At 39.1% G+C, this 22,895-nt stretch overlaps 1 protein-coding gene across 2 annotated transcripts in view; it reads right to left on the bottom strand.

The window, feature by feature from the left end:
* ephb2b (eph receptor B2b) overlaps window positions 1–22,895 on the bottom strand; it is a 160,759-nt gene that overhangs the window by 783 nt on the left and 137,081 nt on the right. Inside the window, exons 9-15 of one of the 2 annotated variants that reach the window (XM_053653217.1) lie at window positions 22,667–22,734; window positions 18,702–18,824; window positions 18,341–18,588; window positions 10,123–10,338; window positions 9,554–9,703; window positions 2,433–2,626; window positions 1,474–1,629 (exon numbers count right to left, since the gene is read on the bottom strand). In XM_053653217.1, coding sequence (XP_053509192.1) covers window positions 1,474–1,629; window positions 2,433–2,626; window positions 9,554–9,703; window positions 10,123–10,338; window positions 18,341–18,588; window positions 18,702–18,824; window positions 22,667–22,734 — 1,155 coding nt within the window. The remainder of the gene's footprint in view (window positions 1–1,473; window positions 1,630–2,432; window positions 2,627–9,553; window positions 9,704–10,122; window positions 10,339–18,340; window positions 18,589–18,701; window positions 18,825–22,666; window positions 22,735–22,895) is intronic. The other variant, XM_053653218.1, reaches the window with a different exon arrangement.

Raw genomic sequence — 22,895 nt, 5'->3', positions numbered from 1 at the left:
TATTCATCATGAAAAAACAAATAAACAAAAGAAAACCCACCCAAAATCCAAATGGGGGAACAATGGAAAAACCAAGAGGTCTGCTAACTTTGGGTTTTAAAGTATACCTGAAAGTTTTTCCTTCACCTCTCTCTCTCTCTCTCTCGCTCTATTTCTCTCTCGATCTCTCTCTATCACACGCTCACATCCAATCTACATCTCCAGTCTTCTCCAGACTTGCATACATATGGACATAATGTGCGTGTTTCAAAAGAAAAGCTCCACGGGGCCATACGGCTGTCTAATTTTGTCATTCATCTAGGCTGTAAGGGGATAATGCGGGCTTTTTGTGAATGTCAGGAGACTCCTCACGGAATGCAGGCTTCAGAAGACTTTGCTTGTGGAATTACCCAAACATGGATGTGAAGAACACAAAGAATACACTGGCATATCAAGAACCACTAACTTTTCAGCAATACATTGTAATCTGTATGAAGATAAACGGCATACTTCGAACTAGCCCTTCTAACAGAGCGAGTGATGATTAAATGCGCAATAATGTAACCATGCAGTACTAATAGCTGTGTACCTCTTGCGTATGGTATCGGAGTTTGGTGTTTGTGTTAACCATGGAAACATCTCAAGCGGAAGTCTCCTCTCATTGGCCCTTTTTACACCCTTACAGCCATGCAGTCTTGCAGTTTCTGACATTATGAACACTTCAGCCAACATCACAGAAAGTAAAGGGCCTTTCACACTGAGCGTGATTAAGCGACGCAAATGTTTGACGTGACGACGTGCTTAGATCTATAGCTAGAGATAGACGATCTGTCTGGGTCAAATACACCTAAAATAAGAAAGGTTAGCGTAACAAACTCCACAATGGGCAAGGAGGAGTCGGGAACCGGCTGAACATAAACGTAGAGTTTAATAATCAACAGAACTCAAACATGACGTAAAACACAAACGTAAGCTAAAAATAAAGCACACATGCGTCTCTCTCTCTCTCTCTCCTTGGCGCTTCCAGTCACTCCTTTATCTCTCTCTCTCCCACTGATTAGCCAAATCAGTGCCAGGTGTGCATCCTCACAACCTGGCCTCTCCCTCCTCCTCTCAAAGTTGGTTTTTGTGCTTCGGAACATTCGTGGTGCTATGCGCCAACATTTACGTGATTCTTCTTCTTTTAGTGGTCAAAGACGGTAGGCCAGTCGGCTGAATAGTGAGTTGCGCCACCTAGTGTGCAGGCGTAAAATGCATTCTCAGTCAGCGACACGTATCGTGCAGGCGTGAATTAGCTGAAGGCGATCAATCGTTTCACGTTCGGCGTGAAAGCATATTCGTCAGCGATTCGTTTCGTTTTATTGCGTCGCGCCCAATATGAAAGGACCTTAGGTCAGTGGGACTGGGGCCAGAGTCTGGAGATTTAGATGGGTCTCTCTCTCTCTCTCTCTCTCTCTCTCTTTCACTCTCATTCTCACTTTCAATAGCACTTACTCCATTGTCATCTGTGAGACCAGATCGAAGCTGGTGAAGTCAGCATTGGCGAAGTTGTCCTTGTACTGGCCCATCTTGATAGCATCCAGCCAGTCATCCACGTTTCTGAAGCTAGAGAAGTCCGGCATGCTGCGGTCCAGCAAGGGCAAGTGCACACTGCTCAGGACAGACAGGGGTCATTCTCACACTTTTTGTCATGGTGTTTATTCTGCAGTCTGTCTGCTTTGCTGTTCTGTATAAATTTCCCCCTCATAAAAAAAAAAAGGAGCTAAATAATGCTGACACAGATCAGCGAACTGCTTCTCAATCACTTTTTTGTTTGTACTTTTGCAACCGGGGAGTCTAACTCTTCACCATATTTATTTAATATTATTTTTATTTAACCAAACAAAACTATGAGCTACACTGACATAATCCAAGGTGAAAAGAAATAACTTTTTTAATAACTATAGAGACCTTAAAAAAAAAAAACCCAGATATTCAGACTGGTTCTAATCCATTTATATGTTAAATATGGCATGAAAGGCCAAAGATTAAGAACTAGCTGGCACAAAGACTAGCACTTAAAGATCTCCCATATGAATATGGTATATCTTGTGCTGAATATGTGGGCTCATATGTGACTACGTACATAAATAGCCACTCCCTAGGCTCCAGACTAGGTCAAAGTTGGTGGCTATACATAGGACAATGTTCTCAAAAATAATTTCAGATCATTTTAAAATATTATATAGCATCTATGTGTTTCTCTTTCACAGGAAGTCCTTTCACATGCAGCACAAGCACTTACACCCACATCTTAGTCTCTTTTGCTCCTGTACAAAAGGTGCCCAACATTTCATAATCAAACTGTAACTGTTTTTTTCATAAACAAGCTTTTACACAGTGAGCATATCCAACACTGCACTCTCTCACTGTATGTTCGCGTGTTATATGCAAATGATCGCTGACGGTCTTACCCTGAAGAAAGAGGTGTCATGGCCTTCAGCATGTTGGGGTTACGGATCATCTTGTCCAGATTGTTAACAATCTGGCTGAATTTGGGACGATTATTGCGGTCCTTCTGCCAGCAATCGAGCATGAGCTGGTGCAGGGCACTGGGGCAGTCCATAGGTGGAGGCAGCCTGTAATCCTGCTCAATAGCATTGATCACCTGAAGGGAGACAGACAAATGTCCAGGGGCTTTAGCAAGATGTCTAAAGGTCTCGGGTTCAGGAGTGAAGGGGAACACAGCCCATACTATCTATATAGTGGGAAGTGTGTGTATTCATGTAGTATTTGTATTCATGTACGACGTTCACATTGTCCCGAAAGTTAAAATAATAATAATAAAAAAAAAATTCTGGAGCAAATCTCCTGTAAACTCCAGTCGAGAGTCTTGTCCAAACATCTCATACAATATGGTTAAATTATACCCACCCAAACAACTGCTTTACTCCATTTTTACACATCTGTGGCCAATCTTGTGTTTGTTTCCTACAGCTCGGGCACAAACCTCTTAAACACTCAGACAGTGGCTAAAGTGGAACTGCACTCCATTATGTGTATGTGTGTGTGTGTGTGTGAGGTCACTAGGTTAAGTGTGGTCAAGGGAGTGTACAGAGTTTTTGTGTGGCTATATAATATAATGCAGTAGGACAAATGTGGACATTTAATGATGATTTGTGGGCTTTTACTGAGCCTAAGTGGATACTAGGCTGTCTCTGCTGTTTTGAAGCTAAAATATTGCAAACTTTATGCCTCTCTGCAGGTTTTCTTTGTCTTGTTTATAGACTCGAGTGAAACCGTACATTTTCTCAATATACTTTTCATTCACTCCACCTTTTCATAGTGTCCGTTCTATTTTTTTTACACTCTGAAGAGACCTTGAGTCTTGGCAGTAGGAGTAAAGAAAAAATAATGCTCATTATCATAATTATATAAATGTCCAGTTTCCACATCAACGATGACCGTAAATTGATGTTACATCCCCTCGGAAATGTTCCAGAGTGTTTGAAAAATGACTGGTATTTAGTTTGTCAGGCAAACTGTGATTATGGGTGGGCATGACTTACTGTTTCTTTTCTAATTAGAGACTAGATATTTACTGCTGACCACATCATTTAAAACAGCCTTCTTGAAACACTAATAAATACCAAGAGAAGCATATGGAAATCATATGCCTGTTTATACACATTCCCCTATTTCAAGAACCTAGACAACCAAAATATTAACACAAATGGAAAGTTTTAATGATTTCAAATGCGTTGCAACAACAAATGACTCGGATCACTGGAGATCTTGGATGATCACTGTTGATCCTAGAACTCAGCCCTTTGCAGTTCATGCTTATTTATGTTTGTGTAGCCTTTGGTAAAGGAAATAAATTACTCGTATGGTGCGGATCGAGAGGCTGAACTGGCACTGACGTTATGCTTTTTAACTCCCAAAAAAAACCTCCATAGTTACTTTAGAGGTGCTTAGGATCATTGCTCTGATTCAGTCCAGGTAAATTGCCAAGTAATTTTAAGGCACTTGGCTGAGCAGTTAAGATGCACTTGTATATTGAGGAATTCATCCTGCTGCTACCGTCCGCAGACACATCATCAATAAAGACAAATGAACCTGTTCCACTTGCAGCCGTACGTGCTCACGCCACCGTGTTTCACTGATGAGGCGGTATTCTTTGAATCACGAGCAGAATTTATTCCCCCATAAATTCAGCTAATTACATCATTCTATGAGAGGTTAAATGTCATCTCATTTGTCTAGAAGACTTTGTTCCAGAATTTTTTTTTTTAAGTAAATGTTACCTGGCCTCACTTTTCTTTTTTTTTTTGCTTACCAGAGGTATATGGCAATAGGTAAGAGGTTGTAAAAGTGTCTAAGATCATTCTGGTGATTTCTTCCCTTCATGGCAGTCTTTGACACGATGATGGTATGTTCCTTGCCTGCCAGATTATGATCTGATGCTAAATTCAACATTGATTTCAACGTACCAGCGTCATTCTCAGAATATGGTAGTATGAGGTCTATCAAATAGGTAAATTAGCAGAATAAAATACCTTTTTATTGATAGGATAAATCATTTAAAAAGAACCTTTATTGCAGTTCATGTCATTGGAGTTAGAACTATACAAAAACTCGTATTTTGAGTCGTAACATATAAAACACATAAAATTTGCGGATGAATTCGGAGCAATCAGTGGCTATTGCAACCAGCGTCAGTAGCATTTCCCTGCACACTCAATAAGTTATTCATTTACTTGTAAATTAGATTTCTTCTTGTGGATAATTTAAATGTCATTGGAGTTACACTTTTTTTTTTTTTTTTTTTTTTTTTTTTTACACACAGGATTTAATAAGTTATCGATGCTGGTATGATTAATGATGTATGCTTTGAAAGGCTGTTGATACCTGATTATCTTGGAAAATCTTTAACGGAAATTTGTCAGTGGTGTTATTGGTGTAACGACCTGTATTTATGACACTAGTGATAATTAATATCTCCAGTGACTTAAATGAATGGCACCACGTTAAATACAATGTTTTATTCGTTCAAAAATAATTTCATTACATTTATTATTTCCTAAAAAAGAATATGAAAGCATCATTTAAATTTGGAACATTTTGCGGAAAAGTCACCATCTTTTGAGAATGTCCCGCCGAACACTGGTTTTGACATGGTTTCTAATACTTACCCTCGTTATGTCATTCTTTAGTGGAACTAATACTTCATTTGTACTTGTGTTGAAAGAAAACACAAACTCAATCTATATGCAATGGTCACAGTGACATTTCCATAGTTCTATTGTACAACAACTAGTATTGTAATATGTCCATCCATCCATCCACGCATCCATCTTCTATACCGCTGATCCTTTTCAGGGTCACGGGGAAACCTGGAGCCTATCCCAGGGAGCATGGGGCACAAGGCGGGGTACACCCTGGACAGGGTGCCAATCCATCGCAGGGCACAATCACACACACACTCACACACCCATTCATACACTACGGACACTTTAGACACGCCGATCAGCCTACCATGCATGTCTTTGGACTGGGGGAGGAAACCGGAGTACCCGGAGGAAACCCCCGCAGCACGGGGAGAACATGCAAACTCCGCACACGCATGGCCCCGGTGTGAATCGAACCCCCGACCCTGGAGGTGTATTACAATGTGTATACAAATAAATAGTGTTATACTTTTGATCTAACATCATAGTGCAAGGGTTGACGATCAAACCAGTCTGAAACCCCTCAAACCCTCACACTCCAAAATCATGACCACCACTGTCAAATGTACTGCAATATTTACAAAACTCTTTTGCATGATAGAATAATCAAATGAAATAATAATGTATGTAAAACGGCCAACCTCCAACGTGCAAAATAAATAAATAAATAAATCTGCTGCAGTAAGCCAAGTGGTAACCATGTACCAGCATCACGAATGCTATTTCACAGTTTGCACTGTGCACTCTAACTTCAGACTCAACACACACACAGTGTATGTTGTACATCACTGTAACACATGCCAACACTTTGTGCTTGTATATAAATATACTACATGTCGCGATGCAGTGATAAGAGGCTGGGAGCAGGACAGGGGCTTGCTTCACTGCAAGAAACCAAGGATTGATTTGTTCTCTTCATAAATGCACTGTGATCATTATCTCTGTCTGAAGGGAACCCAGGGAAGCAATTTATCATCACTCACACACACACACACACACGCACGCAAAGGCTATTAATCAGGAGAACATAGTTGCTGTCAGAAATAAGATAGAAAAATATAAAACGTATGAAACGATTGGACCGTGTGATGGCCTTGCATTTATTTATTCCATCTGAGAGTAGTAAATGAAAAGTAAACAATAATAGACGTGGTGCTGTTTTTGGGCTGCCTCCTGCCACTCAGCAGTGTTTCACATGTTTTCTGCAACCTGATTCCATCCTCTGCAGCTTTCACTTAAATTCAGGCATGTTATTACTGTCACCTGATTAACAAACACTCAGTAATTTACACGCCGAGACAATCCTATGTTTGGAAGAATGCGCTGGAAGCTGTAAAAGGAAATTCCCCACTGTCACTCTGTATTTAGTTATGTCTTATCCACGGTTTTACCTGCTTCATGTCTGTAAGTGTGAGAGACAGCAGTTTTCCACACTGAAAGCTGCTTTCTCTGCTTGGTGACATCATTTGGTGACACATTAGCTTCTATACTCAGTAAACCAAAGAGAAGGAAGAGATTCACACCCAAGACACGGAAGAAAAAGGTATCGGGACCGTTTGAGACCCACCACGCTCCAGTTCATTATATAGGGCATTATAGAATTCCATTCAGTGCCTGATTAATCTCATCCAGCTGCCTCCAACTCACAGCCCAATGGGACAACAGAACACTATCTGGAGCTGCTAATAAGATAACCGCTGAGATCTGCACTCTCTTAGCACATTAGTGTTCACTCTTTCAGTTTCAAACTATTTTCATTATCTGGACCCGTAATTTGCTTTCCCCTCAGCCACCCAGGGGGATGCTGCAAATGGAAGCTCAGTCAAGGGCAGGAACAGTTATCACAGCCCCGTGCTTCGCATATGAAATAAATTTCTTGCTCACAAGTAACTGTGTGAAGAGTTTACGACTGGTCTTTAGTGTTTGCTTCGCCACTGGATGTAATTCTTACTCGGTTTGAATTAAATCTGATTTTAGGCACGATTTAGATACAAGGTTAAAGACGCTCAGCGCAAAAGAATTTCCCGTTTCAGTCTATACACGGTCACGCAATTTTACAACCACCACACAGCGATCAGGCCCAAGGTTTAATCTCGTTCCGTAACGCGGACCCTATAGAGACTGATGGCGTTTAAGCAGAAGTAGGACTCAAATGGTGCACGGCAGATTTATGATGCACCACCAGTGCTGCTGTTTACCTTTCCTTCTGATTCCACACTACAGCGCTGCCCTTATCCATCACTCACACAGAGGCCATGGGTCCTACTGAGACACCCCACTGGCTGTCTGGTATAAGTGAGTACATCAGGATGAGGAACACGTAGCGAGCAACACGTAGTGCGATTCGAATGTGGGATTGCAGGTCCTGGTGTTTAAAAGGCCTAAATTTGAAAAGGACCTGAAATCACACATTTGTCACACATTGGAAATCACACATGACTCAACTTATAAATGCATCTTGTTTGCATACATTTGAGTACAACCTTGCAGTTGATGGTTGATTTAAAAAAAAAACGGTTTCAAGGGTTTAAATGATGTGTGTTGGGTCATGGTCTGAGTAGCAGAGAGAACCTATATGAACCAGTTAGTCAGCTAGCTAAACTAGACTAATTAGTCTGATATCTTTAAGACACTATGGCTATTATACCTGCTTTTCAGACTAGATCAATACAGTACCACTGAGGTGACACGGTGGTTATATTTTATACGTATTTTTATATACACACACACAGTGCTGTGAAAAAGTATTTCTTCTGTTTTTGTGTATATCTCATACTAATTGTTTCACAAGTTAAAACAAAAAGATTAAATAATGTTATTTATTGAAGCAAAAAAGTTATCCAATACCATCTGGGCCTGTGTGAAAATGTATTCGCCCCCGTAGTTACTAATTCCCCAAATCAGAACGACACTGGGGGAAAAAATGGCATGCATGGAAGAGAGGTGAGAGAGGTTGTTTTGAAAACCACTGCTAACCCCGAATTTTGCCAAAACACACCTTGATGATCTTCAAACCTTTTGGGAGAATGTCCTGTGGATTGATGAGTCATAAGTGGAACTGTTTGGAAGACAGGGGTCCCGTTACATCTGGCATAAACCAAACACAGAATTCCACAAAAAGAACATCATAGCTTTTTTTCACATTGGTATTAGGTGTTGGATAACTTTTTTTTTTTTTTCCCCCCTCGCTTCAATAAAATAAATAAATAAAACCTGTATCGTGTGTTTACTCGGGTTGCCTTTGTTTTATGTTGCATCTCGTCTGAAGATCTAAAAGTAATTAGTATGAGATATACACAAAAACAGAAGAAATCAGGATGATACAGCAAATACTTTTTCACAGCACTGTATATGCAGTATGTCACCATGGATTAATACAGTATATTGAGGCCATGAGTTGACTTTCTAGAGGAAATTAATATATTAATGCTATGAGTTATATTTCCCAAGATCTATTTTGTGGCCACAAACTACTTAACTTGTGGCAACTATTGTATTTTAAAATAAGTGAAAGAAAGAAAGATCAATTGAATTAGACCACAGTGACATAAGCATGGAGATGATTAATACTACACTCAACCTTGGAATAATGCATTAGACCATAATGGACTCATTTGCATTGCAACATGGATATACCATTAACCTGTGTCACATTAAGAGAATTCTTAAAGTGAATAGATTGTTTTTTTTTTTTTTTTGCCCGTTCCTGCCAAATAATGAACTGGAGGCCACGTATTAAGTACGATGCTCCTACAACATATTAACTTGTGGGCTCAAGTTATACAATCCATGACCATGAGAGACTTACTGTGTGACCTTGAAATATGAATTAGTGGCCTCAATATACATCTTGTGGCCTCAGGATATTCATTTTGTAGCCATGCCTTATTAGAAAATAACCACCATGTCACCTGAGTAGTGATAAACTCTATTTAACACTGCTCAGAAACACTGTGCTACTGAAAAAAAACCCATACATATTTCTGTGAATTCGCCCTATTAATAGTAACCCTATTTCAACTACTAGTACTTGGACATGTGCTCTGAATGTAGTTGGTTGTTTTGACATGAAGAAGTCATGATACACACAAGACAGCTCGGTATGTGAATTGCAGATATGGATTAAATGAACTATAGATACGTACATTAACACATAAGATTAATCTGTAGTGGAAGGTGGTTTTACAAGGGGGGTGGGGGGGGGATAAAGTTATATAAAGTTCATATCACTAAGGACATACTGTAAAGACTGGTCCAAAAGCACCGAAAACAATATAGAGTAGTGTAAATAGAGCATTTAGTAGATTCCATATTAGGAAAATACAATCAATATAAAAAGATTAAAAATAAAGCTAGGTACATACATCCTGATTGGTCATGTCCCAGTATGGCCTCTCTCCGTAGGACATCACCTCCCACATGACGATGCCGTAACTCCATACGTCACTGGCTGAGGTGAATTTCCTGTACTGGATGGCTTCTGGTGCAGTCCAGCGGATGGGGATTTTCCCACCCTGTCACACGGAATCAAAAGGTTCAGAGAGAATGAATAAGAAATTCCATTCTCGAATTTCACGTAAAATGTACTTCTTAATGTAGGGATTTTTTTCTTTCTTTCCATTTTAGGAATTGAATGAAAAAAGTTACAAGAACAGAGCTGTGCTCAGAAATGAGTTCGCTGTCATTCATAGACAGATTAAAAGCAGTAATAAAGGATGACGCTTGTTATGACATGCTGCTAAATAAAAAAAAAATACAAACCCCACTATAAAACCAGTATATCACCAATAAAAAAGACCAATAAAAAAGATTCTCAATGTGATATCAAATTTATATTAGAATTTTTTTTACAGGATTTTTGTCTATTGTAAAATGTGCATACAACCAGACTTGACTAAGTGCTGTATAGTATAGTATAATTAAGACCTCTCACCAGAGCACTGGTGTAGGTGGGGTCAGATGTGTCATCCTCCAGGAAGCGTGAGAGCCCAAAGTCTGACACCTTGCACACCAGGTTGCTGTTAACCAGGATGTTCCGGGCTGCCAGGTCACGGTGCACGTAATTCATATCAGCGAGATACTTCATTCCCGAGGCAATACCACGGAGCATGCCTACGAGCTGGATCACAGTGAACTGCCCATCGTTTTGCTGTAAGATATGAATGAATAAATAAATAAATAAATACACACACACAGTACTGTATGTTATTGTAGACGCCGTCAAAATAATGAAATTAAATGTTTCTACATAAAAAAAAAACACTGTAAAGAGCAGTAAACAGTAGTAAATGAAACAAATGAGTGCAGTTTTATAAGGACATGAGCTGTAAGTGTTATTGAACATCTTACAGAACCAGCCACGGTTCTTCTGGAGACTTTGACTGTCGCACTCGCTTCTTATTTGTGCAGCAAAACCCAGCAGCCTTCACTGTTTTTTTTTTTTTTTTAATTTAAAATGTGGTCTCACGGAATGTGCGGCTTTCTTCAATGACATACAAACATTTGTCTGTAACATTTAATTTTCTGCTAGAAAACTAATGTTTCAGAATCCAAAATGTTTTTTTGTACTGACTCGATAATGTATATATATATATATATAATAATATATATATACATAATATAATACACAATACATAATATAATATTTATATATATATATATATATATATATATATATATATATATATATATATATATATATATATATATAATGTATGTATGTACAGTTTATATACAGTGTGTGTGTGTGTGTGTGTGTGTGTGTGTGTATACATATTCATGCTGGCTAGTTTGGATGGTTCCTTGGTAGTTAACACAACAGGGGCTTGGGAATGATAGCAGATGATTTCAGGATTCGTCTCTACTGGTTTAAGTTTCTCCGTGGGCTTTTTTTTTTTATTAGGTCTCGGCTTGGGGATGACTCTAAGAGACAGAAAACGTTCTGCTGCGTGCTAAGTCGGATGAGAGAGCAGATGTTGCCTGTCCCATACTGAGCCCTGATAAATCCTTCAGCTGTTCTCCAAGACTGTCATAAAGTCCCGAAGAAGGAGCTCCTGCTGCTCTGACCCAGCTGTGGCTCCAGCTGCACCCATCTGCAGACCCACCACAGGAGCCACAGGAGATGAGAGCAGCAGGCTTTGTGTAGACAGACAGACACGGGTCAAGTGCATAGACGTGTCTGTCTTTTGTTGTGTGGTTGGTGGTTTGTGTATTACATTTGTTTTGGGCCACCATTTTTTTTTTTTATATGACTCTTTTTTTTTTTTCTTTTTAATTGCTTTCAATAGCCGAACAGTTTCAATAGATAAATGAATATAAATACAATTTAAAAAGCATTTTTTCTTTTTTTCCGAGATTATACTGTATTTGTAAGTGCATGTAGACGTACGTGTAGATGAATGTATAGCGTGTAATACATTCCCCGACTCTTTGGGCCACATCTTAAACGTGGAGACTGTTTATGATTTCAAGTGGTCACTTTTGTCATTATTGTTGTTAAGTATGCTTATGCTTTGGTTTTATAAAGCTTCAGTTTCATACATAATCTTATACAATCTTAAGAATCTGGGAGCGTCGCTGCAATTCTGCGTTTCCACTACCATGCTCTGGATGTGCACACTTTTGAACACTGTATGAACATTTCCGAGCATGATGATGTAGTTACTAGATTGGAAATAGACGATAGAATCCACATCTTTAAAAATTATTTGTGAGATAATTGTGTATTTCCTGTCCTGGCAGGTGACATATTGTGACATATTGTGACATATGGTGACATATGGTGAGTCCAATGGCCTTTTCATGTTAAAAAAGCCATGTTTATTGATAATAGGAACCAGAATAACTAGAAATCTGGCTTGTGAAGTTAATCATTATGTACCTAAAGAATCAGGTGTAGAGTTGGGGTACTCGACCCCAGACTCGGACTCGAGTCCAATTATGAACGGACTTGTCATGCACTCGGGGAAATTTGTACTCAAACTTGACATGGACTCAGACATTTTGGACTCGGAAATTTTTCTGAGTCCAGTCGAGTCCGTGTCATGTGTAACATGAAAGGAAAGATACAAAATAAATAACAACATAAAATTAAGATAAGAAGAAATTAATGAATGTCTCCTGAAGCTCGCACACAGAAGGCCACCTCATCGTGCGAGTACTGAATGAACTCTATGCACGATCACTTCCGCGGTTTGTCTCAGCCAGCTCAGTTTACGAGAGCTTCCCCAGATTACCGTGAATGACGTTAATCGTATTGTGAGGCAGTCAGCTGTTACACCCAACAGTAAGAAGGAGAAGGACTTCAAATGATATATTTCGAGTTACATCGACAACTTTAATATTCTCATGCTAAATCTGACTAGCGAATCTATCCAAGTCTCTGGTTCTGACGGTTCATATCCGTCTTTGCATTATTTGTATTTATTTATCTAATTAAAATTTACTTTATACCATAAATTATCTGCACTTGCTTCCACCTCCTCCTCCAGTCCATGACAACTTGAGTACATGGTTCACTGTAATGGTACCTTTACTTGAGTCCTTAAAAAAAATAAAATATCAACCTTCATTATATTTCATTTTAATCACTGCTGCAAAAACAATATAAAGATGCTTTTAAACATGGAGGACTCCAAGAGTTGAACTTTGAGGTCTCACATAACGGGACAAAACAATTTCAGCCAAACTACTTCCTGCTGTTGAGATGTTAACTTTCTGGAAACCACACATATATATACATACATAAAATAATACTAATAATACAATAATAGATAAATTGATGTAAAAGGAATGGTATGAAAGAGTTTTCACTATACGAACGCACTATACGGAAGTAATGTCGCTGGCTGAGATTCTACTGGAAATACGTAAGCAGCGTTCGTGCATAGAGTCTATTGAATCCTCTTTAGCTTCTTATTACGCTTGGACGATCAAATAAATACACACATCGTGTCAAAATGCAGGTCTGACCGAGTATTCGTGCAAACACAGTCGGTTATGTCTTAAGTGAATGTAAACAGTTGGGAGAAATATCAGAGGCGTGTCAATACAGTATATTGGATATGTACATTAGGTCTTAAAGTGATAGCAGTCTAATAAACCTGCTGCTGCTCAGCCATGAAGGACTCGGACTTGAGTCCAAATCGGCCCCTTTTGGACTCGGACTCGACAGGTTAAGGATTTGGTCCCGACTCGAACTCGACAAAGGTGGACTCGGACCCGACACTAGTCAGGTGTTATATAAATTACATCTTATATTGCAATTACTCTTGTTAGCATATTCTGCTAAGAGGTCCTCACAGGACATACTAAAAACCCTCACACAAACCCTTTCTCCTCATTAAACTTCCTGAGCTCCTCCTCACACCCCTGCCATCTCCTAATTTATCACCCTCATTCCAAACCTCCACAGCAATTAACTTCCATAAATTATTCATAAGGTTCAAATCCTTTCCAAATACAAACCGCCACTCTAATCTCCACGCACTGTTTGCATACAGTTTAATTAAAGGGACTCTTAGCCCAAACTAATTTTGATCCACAACCTGAGCAAAGTACGTGTTCTGGTTATCTTGATTATACGTTCGTTCGTTCGTTTATCACCAGTCGTATCTGAACCGTGTCATTCTCACAATGATACCTTCTCAAAGTCAGCTCAATAAGTGTTTAAGTGTGTGCTTTGAGTGTGTGTGTATATATATTTAATTAAAAGAAGGCTACTCTTCTTGATGTGGCAGCTTGAGTGTTTGTGTTTCCGTGTACACCTGCCACACACGAACAGTATTATGATGCTTACAGGAAATGCCATGTGTCACAATACTTGTTTTGAAAGGTATCGGTGTAACTGCACAAACAAAGCACACACATACACCACTTACATGGGTCCACTAGGTTCTTGAAAGTAAACTAAGTAGTTCTTGTATTCTCGAAGAATAAATAGCTGCTGACACGAAACAGCAGGGTTCAGAAATTTTAAGTCGATTTACTCCCTTCCACATTAAGATGTATGTTAAGCTAGGGGTTGCATGAAATATGAGTTTTTACTAATCGTCCAGGAATTTAAAAAACATAGTTGACTAGTCCTTTCATATTTAAAGCTGTTTCGGGACATCACTATTTTAGGATTTATAAAGGAGATCGGATAGTGACTTCCTCCGACTGTGCTCTTTCTCACAGTAGAATTCACGATGCCACAGTGCAAGGGTTTTAGCCTGTTAGACAACAACAAAACTAACTGCAGAAGGAATTCTTTACGGAGTGGGACTGCACAAACAGTCCCGTGCACATCTATACACTTCGTACAAAGTGATAAAGTGAAAATGTTTCATTGAACCTAAAGAAAAAAAAAACAAAAAAAACAAACATTTTCCCATGTGACTGTAGAATTGGCTTCCTCTTATCAGAAATATTTTCAGACTAACAAAAGTATGCTTCACTGTCTCGCTGATGCCCCCCCGCTTCCAAAACACCCAACTAGTCGACATCCCCACAGTGTAGACTACCAGATTATTAAGATGCTTGCAAGTATAGCTAATACGAATGACTACAACATGACGATAGTTATGTATGCTATGCATTGTTATCACTTTTTCTATAAATAATAAACAAGTTAACTTGTACTAGTAAAGAATGCATCTTGTCTGAGAAATGAAAAAAAAAATAATCCTTTGGACTGCTTTTTCCAGCTGGATGGCTTCCTCCAGACAGTATGATTTCTTTCTTCCACAGACAAGATATCACAAGTGCTTTTACACATGTAGTAACAAAGGCTTACGCGACGATTCCAAAGTAAACTTAGCAAAGCCCTGCAGCCTAAATTATACAAGCTAGACTTCCCAGGAAAAAAAAAAAAAAAAAGAAGAAGAAAAAAAAAAAGCCTTACCCTCATTTTACATTCATTACAAGGCCGGGGTGTAAGACAAAGCTGTACCAGTTTATCGCTCCAAATATTTGTATCTTTATACGGATTTGTGGCTCTGACAGCTGTGGAGACATCACGGCATGGCCTGCGCATGCTTCATGTTCCGACGTGAACTCAGAAGACTAGCGATTAGCAAGGCACGAGCCTGCACGTTTACATTTCTTCATTAGCTCGATGTTTTTAACCTGAGCGACTTACACTTGAGACAGAATGCAATTGAGCAGTTGAGGTTTAAAGGCCTTGCTCAAAGACCTGAACTTACAACCTTCCGAATAGCTCAAGCCTTAACCACTGAACCCGCACCGCCTATAAACAGAATCAAGCGGATTCAAACAAATGCCTTGCAAATGTCGGACTGTTCTCTAGTTTATCCTGCCTCATTTATTCCTCGTACTCTCGGTGGTGTCTAATTTCTGATCCTTTTACTTCCTGACACCCTTTAAAGCTGTGCGTCAGGTCTAAAATAAGTTTCTACTCATGAAAGCTCAGAGGTAAAGCTATACTTATGAGAAAAATAAATCCACCATGTCCCCCAATTTACATAAGACACTTTTCCACTAACTTCAAACGTACTGAATTTGCATCGATGAAGGTTTCTTGAAATTCACTCTTTCCCCACTGACTCAAATACAAATGATGGCTGCCAGAGCCAAGCACTTCCTTCCTGAACGCAAGCCTCCTCTCATTTCCAACCCTGCTTCATTTCTCTGGGATTTGAACGATGATCGCTGTCAGCTAAACTTCAGGATGAGTTTGCGCAGCAAGAGAATTTAACTTTGAACCCATATACATTGACTTTCTCTTTTAATGTGCATGATTTATGATTCAAATATTTTCCTCTGTGGAATCGATGTATTCCACAATGTACATTAAGGATACTTATACCATAAATCTGCTGAGTTCTCGAATATGATTGGTCAGGAGAGGATTCATTTTCCTTAAGAGCAGCTCTGACAATAGTGTAGGCTGTAATTCGAATCCCTTGGTTCTTCAGTTTCTCAGTAACATGACCAGCTACAATGACTGCTAATAACTACTATGAAATAAGCCAGAACACTAACTTACTCCTGTAACTAGGAAACGTATCATGTGATGTTCTTTAAACAGAATCATTGCGGTATAAGAGGAATAAAACACTTCTGTACGTACAGCTATCCGGAAATAATCTACTTTGGTTTAGTAACAGTAGCGCTGATTCGTGTCGGGTTATATCATACCACTCTATTACTGATCATTTTTCTTATGTCATGCCATGCTTTATATTCAATTCTATTAAATGTTTTAACAACGGACATTGTCCCAAAGCGGCTTTACAGAAATAAATAAATTCATTTAAAATTCCTTTCAATTAAAACTCCCTGAGATGATCGGAGGAAGAAACCTTGAGAGGTTATTTATTACACAGTGTATACTGTACATGACGTATATAACGTGCTGAGCATATTACAAGCAGCGTGACACCCTGACTAAAAGTCAGGCGTTTGAAGACCGCTGGAGTACCGTTACATAAAGCGAACGCCATCTCAAAGCAAATGTTAGTGTGGCAAGCCTGGGATATAAAGACAGGAAGGCTTATTAGACTGCTCAAATCAATATGGAGAGCTACATGTGCGCAGTGGGAGGCCTGTTGAAAAGGGTCAATAGAGTATTAAAGAGAGCCTAATGACGGGGATTACCTGATGTACACTGCGGTAAATGAAGAAGAGACATTTTATATACGTACATATTGATGTACGCACACGCACGCACACACACACACACACACACACACACAAACTAATGAGTGGATTTTCATTCAGTCGCATGTCTGTTTCTTTCCACAGTCACGTGTGCTTGTGCTTGGAATGTTTGGACGGATTTAACGGATTTTAATACAACATCTCTGTTGGATTTGTCCTCCTGCATTTTTTTGTCTTGTTTTTTTAAACAGCTTGACAGATGATGGTCTCTTTGATTTCAAATACATTGTAAATCTCTACACGCATACAGTCAGGGTTGGGAGGGTTACTGAAAAAAAAAGTATTCTATTACAGTTACAAATGAGTTCATATAAAAAAAAAAAAAAAAAAATGTCATCATTAACCTAATCCAACATGTATCACGACATGAAAGTCATGTAATCTGATTCTTTTTTTGGAGAGAGAAAAGCAAGTCAAGAGAAAAAAGCAATATGATCTAAAAATATTTGTATTTAGAGCTTATTTTAGAGCTTAAAAAACTCGAAACAGGTTCAATGTTTGGATTTGTTTGAATAAAATAAATACATTCGTTGCTCATGTGAGTCACAACTGGCAAGAGAGAACCAGAAGTACAATCATGCAGCGGTCTATATTGTGTTATTCCCCAAAATGTACCTGTAATCTGATTACTTTGATTTTTGACGTAACTGTAACGGATTACAGTTCCCAGTTTTGTGTATCCTGATTACGCAACGTTGTTACATACTGTATAGTACGTCACTCCCCAAGCCTGCATACAGTAAGCAAGTCTTTCTCGCTCTCTGTTTGTGTGTGTGTGTGTGTGGATATGTGCCAAATGTTCCCATGACAAAATAAATACGTTCTAATTTGACCTTGTAGAGATATTTGGTTTGCACCAAAGAAGATCCGCCCCCTTCAGATTTTATTCCAAAAACTATGAGGTGCCACTTAGGGCAACTTACTTCTCATAAGCCCTATTCAGACTAGAGGAGGGGTAATATAATTATTACCAGAGTATTGCTGGGTTTTCTGAACCGACCAGATCTCTCACGTCAGTAATTTTTACAGACTGCACGTGTGCATGTTACCGCATGCTGTATTTTATACTCCATAAAATGACCAGTAGAAATAACCCAAGATTCCAGTGGGAAAAGACCCTTTTTTAAAGACACTCCTTGAAGCGTTCTTTTCTATCATCGCATGATGAAACCAAAACCAAAACCAAGTATTGGCCAAGTTTTAAAACAGTTTTTCATGTTTAAAAGGATGTGCTGTTTGCTGTTACTAGCGGTAATCTATTATGTTAGCTATTATGCTTGGAGTAAACACAAAACATGTCCATGTTCTTTGAAGAACAGAATATATAGTGTATATTTATAATATATGATATATATTCAGATTAGATCTTTGCACCTTAAAGGCTTTACGATTTTTTTTTTTTTTAATGTCTTGATGTCCAAAAGACATTGTATACATATAATTATTTTCTGTGAATATGAGACTTAACATTGTGAATGTCAATCACTCACCCTAAGGAAAGAGTCCAGTGAGCCGTTCTCCATAAACTCAGTGATGATCATCACGGGGCTGCTTTTGGTCACCACTCCTTCCAGATGTATGACATTAGGGTGGTCAAATTGTCCCATGATGCTGGCCTCGCTCAGAAAGTCCCGCCTCTGCTTCTCGGTGTAGCCCGACTTCAGTGTCTTAATGGCGACAAACATCTCCCTCTTTCCTGGGAGCTTCAGGTTGCCACTGCACACCTCCCCAAACTCACCTAAAGAGGGACACAAGCAGACGTTGGTCTAACAGTAAGGAATCTCACGATTAATTTAAAAAAAGAAGCAATTACTATAAGAGAATAATCTGTTTTTTCTATTATTATAGTACCTGCTCCGATGACCTGCTCAATCTTCACACATGAGATGTCAATTTCTTTGGCAAACTCTCTTACTGCTTCATTGGGATCTTCATAGGTAAACGGATCAATGTAGATCTTCATTCCTGGTGACACTTGGAAGAAACAAAAATCCTGGGTTACGATATATAAAGCTCAGTAGGCTCACTTTGGCACCATTGTGGAACGGTGACTGAGGAAAGCCTGCGTATGACATGGGTATGACTGGAGCTGCTGGAGTGTGACAGGCTTTCAGGAGCTAAGATGTAAGACGTCATGGTTGAGACCTTATAGGTCATTTCTGATTTCACATTTCAAAAAGCCTTTGAAGTCAAAGAAAGTCTTCAGAGCTTTCAAGCACCACAATATAATGACTATTGTGCGCTCATACACTTGAGAAAAGCTCCAGAGTTGGTGGAATGGGCAGACTTGAGAGCAAAAAAGGTAATATAGTCATTTTCCTCGAATATGGGGACAAAATGAAAAACAGTGCCACAATGACACATTTAAATAGGGATAGGATTTATTGTAATGCCCACGGGAATGATGATAAAATGTATATTAACACTGTGGTAATGGTAAGAAAAAAGACCGAACAAAGCAATAAATCCAAACTAGTCTCCAGTTACTGTGCAGTGGGAAAGCAGGGTTTAAATGACACCTATTAATTACTCCTTCTGCTGACCTTCTAATTCTCTTTAAACAATGATAGAAAGGCAGATTTTATTCATCACAAAAGCAAATGTACTGACACGTATATAAATCACAATATATTCACCATTCACTATCAATCATAATGTATTCATAATACATGTAGTACACATGTAATATGTAGTACATAATCATTTATACCGCATCCATAATATCTTCCTGAAATAAGCCTGCATAAACACTCATAATTACTGAACCATTAGTGGTTCAAGTTGTAAAGCGTGAGCATATTACTTTATAATGTCAGCATATATAATGGTTTATAACATATGTTTATATGACTTTAACACAGGCCCTGCACTATAATTTGATACAGATACAACACCAGAGCCTGTGTTATAGTGCATTATAACAATCCGTAAGGAATAATTGACGACGGGCCGTTGTATTATTTAAAAAATGCATTATTTTGTAATAATTCAATGGACCGGAGTCAATTATTACTTACATGTGGAAAAAGTGATATGGAACGGTAATGCGGTCAAGACCTGACTGGAACTACTTTAGTTGTGCGTTTACTGAAGAATAATTGCACACCACGGGACTTCTGTCAGCCAATCAGAATCGAGAATTCAACAGAGCCATGGTATAAAATGTTTTATACCACAGCACGGATGAATTCTCGATTCTGATTGGTCAGAAGGTGTTGATTAGTTTTCTGTAACAGCTGCTCTGAGAGTAGTGTTGACTGCAAGGCAAATCACAGGTTTACATTAATGTGCTCATCATTTCTAATATCACGCAATATTTTGCTTACCATAGTAACAAGGTACACTAAGGAATGATAACGGTAACTAAATCCGGGGCCCTCCTTTTCATGTCCTGATGCCTCACACCACCTTGTCCTTGTTTAGTTTCCTAGAACAGCACGCCCCGTTGTGTTTTATTCCTTACTTATGTAACCTGACATGATGTTCTCAATTCACCAGTCACAGCTGACCGATACAGTGTCCCATTTTCACGGGGTGTAATTTATTCTGTAAATTTTTAAAAAAAATTTATTTACAAAAATGACTTTATAAAAATGTGCCAAGGTTTAACGACGCACATAAATGTCACGAAGTGCAGACGACAGATTTGAGTTTTTTAAAGACGATGCAAGTTTGGCAAATAGGTCAAATTGAGACTGAATACGTAGATAATTTGAGCAAACTAAGGCCAAAACGAGACAGACAGGTGAGCTATCAGAAAGGCTCAGTGAGACTTTTCAAAGAGTATTTTTTTTTTATGTCTAGGTTCATGGAGTGTAGGAAATTGCTAACAGGTGTGTGTGCTCGGATATCTGGTGACTCGGAACAGACATCGGTCTTGTGACTGGATGGTTGAGGATCTTGGGAATTGTAGTCCATTTGATTGTTTGTAGTTCTGAGGGCAGGCAGGGATGCTGACATAGCCGTCAACATTCTTAGGACAAATATAGACGTTTATATTTTGTACTGTAGAAATGCCAACATTTCTGACGAAGGAATCCGGCAAACAGCTTGAACACAAGTGAATGTATAAACAGAATCCTAGCACACATCAGTAAACAAGGTGTTTTTTTTTTCCAGCTGTGTGCTAAGTGACAGAAAACGGTAACAAAGGCAAAAGGTGAAATAGATACTCAACAATAAACAAGTACGTAAACAACTATTTTTATCAACCAAAGACAGCACAATCCCACCCACTAGTTTTCTATTGGCTCACAATTCACAGGTCAAGTCGGTGCGAAGTGAAAGTAACTGCTACCAGGAGCAAATACGCCTTTCATGTCCTGTGCCTTCCCTTTCAGTGAAACGACTTTTCCGCTGGGAATATTTGATTCACATTTTGTCTGACTGGTGCTTTATCTGAAAAAGCACAAAAAAAAAAAAAAAATTAAAAAAAAAGCGTCGTTTTCAAGTCTTTTCCATATCGCCAAAGCAAAGGATCCAAAAGTGCAAGATTATGGCTAAACCGTACATGTCGGCACCTCTGTGTACTCTACCATAAACATATCGGGTTATTGCTAATTTACAGGACATTATTAAATGAGCGATATAGACAGACGTCTGTCTCTATGCAGCTTCCCATGCGTTTGCCAGAAACGGGAGGCAGAGGAGAAGTGAATAAAATAACAACAAAAAAAAGATCTGAATGTGCACAAGGTCAGAATGTGTCATTCCAGTGTAATCACCCAACAACGCTCCTTTTGGATCATCTCTACAACGTGTCAGCGGTGAGGGTCTGAGAACTGAGCGGCTCTCTGCTGAAGACAATTTTAAAGGGTCACGCTAGGAACGAGAATCGTGTACCCTCGCCCATCAGTCTGAGTGGTACCGTAAATGGCTGAACAGACACGGAGAGTGAAAAAGAGGGAGGGAGGAAGATGGAGGGCACCTTCTGTCGCTCCATGCTAATGGATGAATGTTGGCCTCGACTTTCCAGAGTTCACCGGTACATGCTCAGCCAAAAACGCCCTCCATAAATTTGCTGTTTACTGCAATCCCTGGCTATTGATTACATCAAGCAAATGCTTTCTCAATTCATAAGAAAGGGCAAAGCATAAAATCTGTGAGATATACAGTGTGATAGAGAGCGCGCGCGAGAGCGAGAGCGAGAGAGCGAGAGAGAGAGAGAGAGAGAGACTTAATTATCTTGATTTAATGCCTGTTGGGTCTTATTTTCTAATAAGCTATAATAAAATGTTTATTACCATAAATAGAAAGTAATGCAAGTAGAGAAGGGGCTGATCTTATACCCTCATTTCCTTATTACCTTTTTACAGTCTTTATTACCTCAGTTGGCTGCGTATGAACTTATCTCAGCTGAATGAGCTTATCATTAAATTGTAGGGGAAAAAAAATACAGATATAAATATTTATATCCGTTTCGAAAATATATAAATATGGTGCTCAAACATTATATTCATATCCAGTGATACGGAGAATTACCGAATAAATATTTCACAGATAAGGCCTGGGATGGATGAAATGTTTTCTCTCTCTCTCTCTCTCTCTCTCTCTCTCTGTGTGTGTGTGATAAGGTGAGGAACTGAGACCGTTATGGAAGAGTAAGAGAAACCCAGCTTTAAGACAGCACTAGTAATAGCAATGAGGATGTTGTATGAGATCCTGCATGAGAATGTAGTTAGAGAATGGATGCATATCCAAGTAAAGTATTTAAACAAAGCATATCCAGGTAGGGAATGAATTTGCTGGTGGCTGTCCTGTATCCAGGACGTGTGTGAGACGGAGTGTGTGTAGAGGATTAGGGTAAAAACACTCACTGTGGCCGCTGGTGTAGTGCTGCAGCTTGTCTGTGTATTCTGAATCTGCTCTCTCAAAGCCACGCCTGCTGGGACAAAACACACAGAGCTGCAGAGTGATGGTTTCTCTCTCTCTCTCTCTCTCACACACACACACACACAGTATAGCAAATGACTACAATGAGCTCCAGAATTATTGGCACCCTTCAAGATGGGCAAAAATGATTGTACCTTGATTGATTCCACCTTT

Source organism: Ictalurus furcatus, chromosome 21, assembly GCF_023375685.1.
Source record: "Ictalurus furcatus strain D&B chromosome 21, Billie_1.0, whole genome shotgun sequence".
In the NCBI taxonomy this organism is placed as follows: Eukaryota; Metazoa; Chordata; class Actinopteri; order Siluriformes; family Ictaluridae; genus Ictalurus; species Ictalurus furcatus.
The sequence above is the reverse complement of the archived record's forward strand: the minus strand, read 5'-3'. Positions and strand labels throughout refer to the sequence as shown.